This window comes from Ruditapes philippinarum, unplaced genomic scaffold (assembly GCF_026571515.1).
Source record: "Ruditapes philippinarum isolate M1 unplaced genomic scaffold, ASM2657151v2 ctg3083_1_1_1_1, whole genome shotgun sequence".
Taxonomy (NCBI): domain Eukaryota; kingdom Metazoa; phylum Mollusca; class Bivalvia; order Venerida; family Veneridae; genus Ruditapes; species Ruditapes philippinarum.
The window spans coordinates 104,166-112,269 of NW_026866180.1; the positions used below are offsets into that span (position 1 = coordinate 104,166).

General features: G+C 31.1%; 1 protein-coding gene across 1 annotated transcript; it reads left to right on the forward strand.

Annotated features, from left to right (window-relative positions):
• The first annotated feature begins 96 nt into the window (after positions 1 to 96).
• Positions 97 to 6,194, forward strand: LOC132731575 (programmed cell death protein 10-like). Its single transcript, XM_060717768.1, has 8 exons — positions 97 to 254; positions 1,711 to 1,814; positions 2,302 to 2,355; positions 2,932 to 3,058; positions 3,686 to 3,812; positions 4,287 to 4,374; positions 4,835 to 4,920; positions 5,952 to 6,194. Exons 2-8 carry the CDS (start codon positions 1,743 to 1,745, stop codon positions 6,034 to 6,036), a joined length of 639 nt encoding a protein of 212 aa, XP_060573751.1. The 5' UTR covers positions 97 to 254; positions 1,711 to 1,742; the 3' UTR covers positions 6,037 to 6,194.
• The last annotated feature ends 1,910 nt before the right edge of the window (positions 6,195 to 8,104 follow it).

An 8,104-nucleotide genomic window follows, 5' to 3' on the forward strand; every position in this document is an offset into this window, starting at 1 on the left:
ATAAATGAAATTACACTTGCTATAAATATGCACTTTGATATTAATAAATTTATTTAAGGAAAAAAACTTTGCTCTATTGGAACGAAATGTTTTAAGTACGAAATGTTAAAACAACTCTTCAGTGCGGAGGTGCTCAATGAGGAAGAACAACAAATTTTAGATTTTGTTTTGTTTACTTTTACTATTTTTGTTGAGACAAAAATGTTCGAATAGAGAAATACTGCTACATCGAGCAAATATAATCTGTTAACCAGGTAAATGAGAAGTGGGACCTTTAAGTGACTGATGGCATACCACACAAAAATCTCATTTTTTATCTCACCTGTTTGTGAAGTCATTAAAATTTCTTGAGGTGTGGTCCAATTATTTATCCTGTTAGATATTCTACCGTTCATTTCAAAGATGTACACATGTTTTCTTATGTGGGTTTAGTCTTTTAAGTTTTTAGAAAATAATGTATAGGATTAGAAAACAGTGCTGATTTAAATACTCCACCCCCTACATATGTAGCTTTACTCCCCTTTTAGTCCAACTAATTGTACTCCGCGACGAGATATTGTGCTATTTTCGTTTTTGGGCAATATCTCGTTAAAGCGAGATTCTGCCCTAGAACGAAAATATCTCAGAATCAAGCTTTTGCACGTCAATATATTTTGACTACTCCCCTTTAGGCTTTATCAATAAGTCTTATTTGCCGTAAAATTAATTTAATTTGAATTGTCAGAATGAACCATGTGACAGGTTGTACCGTACCAAGAATAGTAAATCAGGACGGGTGAACTGTATTTTTGTACAAGGTGGACCGTGACAGGAAATGACACTTATCCTGTATTAATCCTGGGACATACGATATCGTATGTCCCAGATTAATCTGTTAATGTCTTATCAATTATAATTTCTATAAATTGTACTTTTATTTCAATATTACAATAAATATTTCATAAAATGAAGATTTTTATTAACAAAATTTGAGCCGCGTTGCGACAAAACCAACATAGGGCGTTTGCAACCAGCATGGATCCAGACCAGCCTGCGCATCTGCTCAGTCTAATCAGGAACCATGCTGTTCACTTTCATATTCTCTAGTTGTAAAAGGGTTGGTAAGCGAACAGCATGGATTCTGATAGACTGCTCGGATGCGCAGGCTGGTCTGGATCCATGCTGGTCGCAAACGCACTATGTTGGTTTTGTCGTGCCGCGGCTCAAATCATTAAATGTATTTAAAACATCAGTTGAGTTGGATAAAACCTTAACTTGCTTAGGTTTATCACAGCATATATGGCGTCATATACAATAACAATTATGTGTAAACATGATCCCATTTCACTAAAAAAAATGTGACAAAAGAAATCATAGTAAAATAAAAAGGTTAAGTCCAGGCTCACCAAATCTACAGATTATGTATCTAATAATCCAATTGAACAACTAGGGATCTTTTAAAAAGTTTCACATTTCATTTACAGACTCAGCCATAATTGTTGGGTAATAAGGGTGGGCAATATACTGTGGCATACCGGTATATTCAGGCATGCTAAAACATTGCCTTCTTTATCCCAATTTGACTTTTTCAAGACCTGCATAAAAGTTTATATGACAAAATCTTTGGAATTTTGTGAATTACTAATTTAATTTACCTGAGAAATTAAACATACAAATACAATATTGTAGTGATACCACTGTGATATATTAATTGAAAGATTTTCATTTCAGAGGTATAAGGAGAAGATTGTTGAAACAGAATCATGAGTGACAGTAATAAAACATTGTATGCCAAAATGATTGGTGATGTAGTCCTGGCACCAATATTTGAAAGGGTAGGTCTTTACTTATTTTATAACAGATCAAATCATTTACTTATTATAATATTCTATTTCATTGTATTAAATTTAAACACATAGAATATATTGATATTGAACAGTCAAAATGATAATGTTTTCTGACACTTTAAAAAATGCATTATTTTGATTCCACATTCTAGAGATATGAAGTATTTGTTTATTATTTAATGAAATGGACTCGGTGTGGACTAAATATCATGTAGGCAGTATGTTTACAATTCAATCATAATGATAATTAAAGCTGCATGCCTCCAGATGTGTCAAAGTATTTCAAGAAAATTAAACTTGAGAAAAATGTACTAAGATTTTAAGAGAAGTAAAAGTTACAGAGATTCCATAAATAATTAACATGTTATATGCTATTTTGCATATTTTGACTTCTTTTTGGTAATTTACATGGACAGTAATGTGTAAATTGCTTCCTTTTGGTTACTTCTTCACTATTTTGATGTAATATTTTCAGCTGGAAAAGAAGGATCTTGCTGCTTCACAGACATTAAGAGCAGCTTTTACAAAGGTAATGATCGTTGAAACTTCCTTCATTCACAAATTGTGCTGACCAATCAATCAAGGAGTCATTAGTTAACTTTAAGGAAGTGGTACAAAGAGAATGCATACATGTGAACTTTTTTCGATGATCAAGTGAGAGGTTTTTCTTCAAAAACAGGGAAATTTTAAAATTTTCAATAAACAAAGAAGGAAGTTCTGACATCAAGAATAGGGAGATTTCTTTAATTTGTGAAAATACAATCTTTGAAAATATGTGGGAGTCTCTCGCTAAAAGTGGGAGAGTTCATATGAAGAGAACATCTTATTGACAAAAGACAACTTGTTAGCTAGACAAAATATCCTGATCAATCAATCTGAGCACTGTCTGAGGGTCTTAAAAGTCACTTATTGAAATTGACTACTTTTCAGCTGTAAGAGATGCATATGTAATATTGAACATTAAAAGCTTTAACATTTTAGTATGCTTGAAAAAAAATAAAAATGATAATTTAAAAAATTTTAAAATCTGGACAGGTGGACTAAACTTTCTTGCTTTTATAAGTAACAGTTTTGATTTACTTTAAAGTGTTTGTTTATTTTCAAGGTTGACTCAAATTTACCAGGATTCACATATGACTTTACAAAAGGATTATTGAGAAAGGCTGACCTACATGAAAAATTTGATATCAGTGAGACATTACTGAGGCTAGGAGGATCACCTGAGTCAGAAGGTAAATCTATATTTTGTATCGGTATATGCAAGAAAAGTAAAGAACTGTAATTGATTGAAAAGGTGGTAAAAGTTTAATTGGAGATTTGTATAAAATTCTTGAGAAAGTGGGGGTGTATTTTGGGTACATGTCTTTTCCCTATCGCAGCATAAAATTTAAACTTATTCCATTAAATCTTAATTCTATAAAGCTTAAGCATTCATACTTTGTAAACAACATAACTTTTAGTCTGGAATAGCTTCATTTTTGCATATTGAAATTTATATGACCATGACCTTTTAAATGACCTTAAACTTCATGTCAATTTTTTTTTTTTTTTGCTCTGGGAAATTTTATCATAGTTTTGTTATTTATGAACTTGTTTTGAATGTTTTAGAGTGCATATACTTCTGTTATTGTCTAACCCATCTGATTTGTACAGTGAATTATCTATTTAAATGAGTTACAGTACTTAAACTAAAATTAAATTTTTCGTTTTCTTTGTGAACAAGAAAAATGAAAGGACAAGAAATTTTTAGGTAGGTGTCAGATGAAACTAAGCAAGTAAAATTGTTAAAATACTGTCCTCAAAGCAGGTTTTTTCTAGTGACTATAGTTGAATTTATTGAATTTATCTTTATATTTCAGATTTACGTATTACTAGACCTGAGCATACATTCCAGGAGTTAAATAGATGTGCTGTTCATTTAAAGAAAATACTGAGTAGAATTCCAGAACAAATCTATGATAGAAAACAGTTCCTTGAAACTATAAAGTAAGCAATTGGTTCTGAATATTTTAAGTGTATGTAGCTATAATATCCAAAAAATGCTGCATGTCATAGAATTTCAAAAACTGTAAAATCAAATTATTTTCATACCTTAAAGGCCCATTATGCCTCAGAAATGCTTTTATCTTTAGATTAAGGAATGTTTGTGTCTGAAATAACAGACAAAAAGGCACATAAGGTCTTCCTCCACCAATAAAGCTGGAAAGTCGCCATGTGATATATACTGTGTTGGTGCAATGTAAAACCCAATAAAAATAATGAACCTGTCCTTAGTAGAGTAAAATAATACTCTTATTTGTACATTTGGTTATTTTGTTCACAAATTAAAAAAAACTATCCATGTGTATTACTTAGTTAAAAAGCATCAGCGTTACACAAAATTAAACAATTAAAATACAATGTAGATGGAATATGTTATTTTCTATGGTATTTACATTGTTGACTATTTGTTAATTACAGAGAAATAGCAAGTGCTATAAAGTTATTATTGGATGCAGTAAATAGAGTGATAAGTGAGGTACCTTCATCAGAAAATGGAAGCAAACAGGTTGGTATTGGTCATCTTATATTCATTTACTCACACATTGTATGCCAAGGCTGTTTTTACTTCAGATATCTAGCAAATTTAATGCAGTCCTGCAATCTTTTCTTGTTTCTAGAGTATTTCACTGAGGAAATGTAACTTTTGCTTAAGACCAAATTTACCTAACTTACCCTATTGTGCACACCAAGGCATTGATGTTAAAATCAGCGTCAAACTTTGTTGGTAAAGTTGGTAACTCTAAAACTACAAGGCTCATAACAAATTATGACTCTTTGTTTTAACTCTTGAAAATTGACTTAAAGATTATGAAAACCATATTATTTTTCTGTTTAAAGCTTCATAAGATAGCCTTTTACCCTTCAACTCATCTGGGGATATGTAGGTATAACATAGGTGTTTTTTGACATGTGTAAAAATTAACTATTTTCAGGAATAATAATGTTTCTGATAAATTTATCTGTAGATATTGGAAGACAGGAAGAAAGAGTTTGTGAGATATTCCAAAAAGTTCAGCAACACATTGAAAGAATTCTTTCGTGATACAAACCAGTAAGTTTATAATTGTATTTAAAATGCTATTATATATAATATATATCATTGGATAATATTGACAAAGTCGTCCCCTTAGCTCAACAGGAGCATTAAACTGTGAATCAGGCAACCCAGGTTTATACAGGTCACTTTTATTGTGATTGATCATGAAATATTTTCTATGATCATTTACACTGTACCTCTGTTCTGGCATGTGCTGAAGTTTATCAGTTACTTGCGTAAGTGGAGGCAAGTACTGGTAATAGCTTGGCAGCCTGCCTAGAAACGATGGGGTGACTGAACTGTGCTCTGGTAAATTCAATGAGGCTTACTTTCATGATCTGGAGTGAAAACTTCCACCACCTTGATGTTTATATAATTTATAGACAAAGCTGTTGATGTTATTTTCATTTTCCCTGAAATAAAGTAATTGTGCTGTATTATAGATTTGTTATAAAGATAGTTGACAGTTAAAATGGCTGTGTATAAAGGTTGTTTTAATAAAACATTCATTAAGCGTTTTTGGTAATATAAACCTACAACTGTTTGCATTTGGGGATTAAGGTGTATTGTTTGGTTGGTATTGCCCTGTTCTTTCTGTTTGTGGGATAAAAATGTATGAGATATTAAAAACTGATATTGGACTTCGGAAGTCCAGCTAGCTTATTCTAGGCTGATGGTTCTACTCCTGCGTCCGCTACAGACGATTATAATGTGCACATAGGACATCTTATTTGTTCCCCAGTAATGCTTTACTGTTGCAGTGACTCGTGACTTTAAACTCAACTAATCTTGCATTTGCTAAGATTACCCAAATTTTAAACTTTTGTATTATGAGTGAAAACCTTTCACAGTAGAGACAAAAATCGAACATGTATACCTGAAGTTATTGAAACTTTTACTCAGGTTGTAAATATTGTACATGTATATCACAGGTTATTGAAACTTTCACTCAGGTTGTTAAAAATGTATAATAATAAACATATTACTTATATTTTAAAGAACATGTGTGTGTAATGATTTATGTTTTATGTGTATTTTTTTTATAGGAACCAGAGTGTGTTCCTGAGTGCAAACTACCTGACTTATCAAACCAACCTTATCTTAAAGACAGTGAAACAAGAGTGTGGATAAATATACAACATCAATACATTCCAGTGCCTATTGTGTGTGTGTTGCCACATTTATATATCATATCTCTGTAAACATGAACTTTATCTGCGATATAAATAAGACGTTTTCTCGTGATTTCTATGGCAACATTCTTTCCAGCATTCCTAGTTAATCTGGGAAATATATGGAACACTTTCTCTTGATTTCTATGGCAACAGACAGTGTTCCTAGTTAAGCTGGGAAATACATGGAACATCTTCTCTTGATTTTTTCACCAACAGGCTCTTCAGCATTCCTTGTTTTCTTCTGTTTGTTATTTACCTGCTGCTGAAGAGCCTGACTACATCCAGAATTATTTCCCTTTACTGGACAGCTGATCATTTGTATTAAATTGTATATTTCTTTTCTTTCTTTTTTTTTGTATGAAACAAATTGTAAGATATGACTTACATAAGAAAACTAGTGCTAGAAGTATGTTGTTGTATTATGAATAATGATAAAATGTATTGTCAATATCATGATTTGTAACAAATGAGATATGTTAAATCTAAAATGATTTAATGAATCCCTTTATTGATTCTATTCAGCAATGTTCTGTCTACAATATGTGATGTCCAATTTTTCTAAAGGTTTGTTACGCTATACAAATGAAATACATTACTTTGTTATATTTAAAAAAAATTAACCAATCAAAATCCTTGTTTGAATTTGGATTTTGTATTCATTATCAAATATCTTCTACAAAATATTGAGAGAAAAAAATGGGTTGAAAGTGGATCATGCTGTTTTTAAATAGATATCGTTCACAGTAATTATGATATATGCAACAATTGTTATATGATTATATTTTTTGTACAGATTTAAATGTTATGATAATTACAGTACCTCTTAACCTTTCACCTTGCTTAATTTGTAAAATGGATTTGCCCAGCTTTGAAATTTGGGCCAGTCCATTCAAAGTGTTAGGGATTTCAGTATGGAAATAGGAAAATTGACCTACCAACAGTATAGAGCCTGGTCAGACTGCACAGACTTGCAAGCTGGCCTGGTTTCTTTACTGATGACAAAGACTAACCATCTTTCAACTGTTATTACTGATTTTAATGATTTCAATACAGCAAGTATCCAGTGTAACTGGCAAAGCTTGACATTAATTTATAAAATGAAAAAATCATAAAAACATACTTGGTGATCTTAATTTGTTGCTGTTTTAATATACTGTATGTAGATATATGAACACTAGTGTAGTGTAGCTAGAAAAAGGTTTGAATGGTGATAGAAATACAATATGCTGAAATTTCACAAACAACGAAAAAGTAAATACACATTTTCAGATGTTAACATATCTGGACTGAATGATTTATTTACCTATGACATACAGTAGTGAAAACAATGGTATTTTCATATACCATACCGTTTGATAGAAGGTAGTCTGTATTTGAATGTATAAAGTTTATTAAAACAGTATGTAATTATGTTTGTAAGATATCTTGTTGAATTTTATTCATTATGTTACTATGACGATTTCAGTTTTTCATATTAAACAAGGGATGTATCAACTATAGTTAAATGAAATATCTAGTAAAAAAGTCTAATAAACTAATAGATTTTATACTAGCTTTTGTTATCACTTATGATAGGAAAGAAAGTGGATTCATTTTTATTTTAGTATAAACTTTTATTTATATCGTACCTTATAAAATGTAAGGAATAACCTTCCTGCATTTAAACCAATATAAATCATTATTAGACCCAATCGTTTTAGCTTCCTTTTCATTACCACAAGATAAAAAATATCCATATGAAATTAATATTGTACTCCATATAGCCTAGTTTACATTTTCCATGTCAAAACCATATTGTACTCAAAGAATCTCTATACAGAGTTATCTTCCATATTCTGTATCATCAAGCACCTGATGACAGTCTGGTTCCCTGCCTACATTTTTACGGAAAGTAGTCTGGAGTTCTTTCCCCTTTTACTACTTTTCATAGTTAATGTAGACCGGGAATCAGACTATAACATAGTATTAGGAGAAGGAACTCCAGACTACTGATGAATGTGTTTGGATGTCGTCTGCAATGAGCG

Coding starts and splice junctions, on each gene's coding strand:
- LOC132731575 (XM_060717768.1), top strand. CDS start 1,743: ATGAGTGACAGTAATAAAACATTGTATGCCAAAATGATTGGTGATGTA. Junction 3,059..3,685: donor AGGATCACCTGAGTCAGAAG/GTAAATCTATAT, acceptor TTTATATTTCAG/ATTTACGTATTACTAGACCT. Junction 4,921..5,951: donor TTCTTTCGTGATACAAACCA/GTAAGTTTATAA, acceptor TTTTTTTTATAG/GAACCAGAGTGTGTTCCTGA.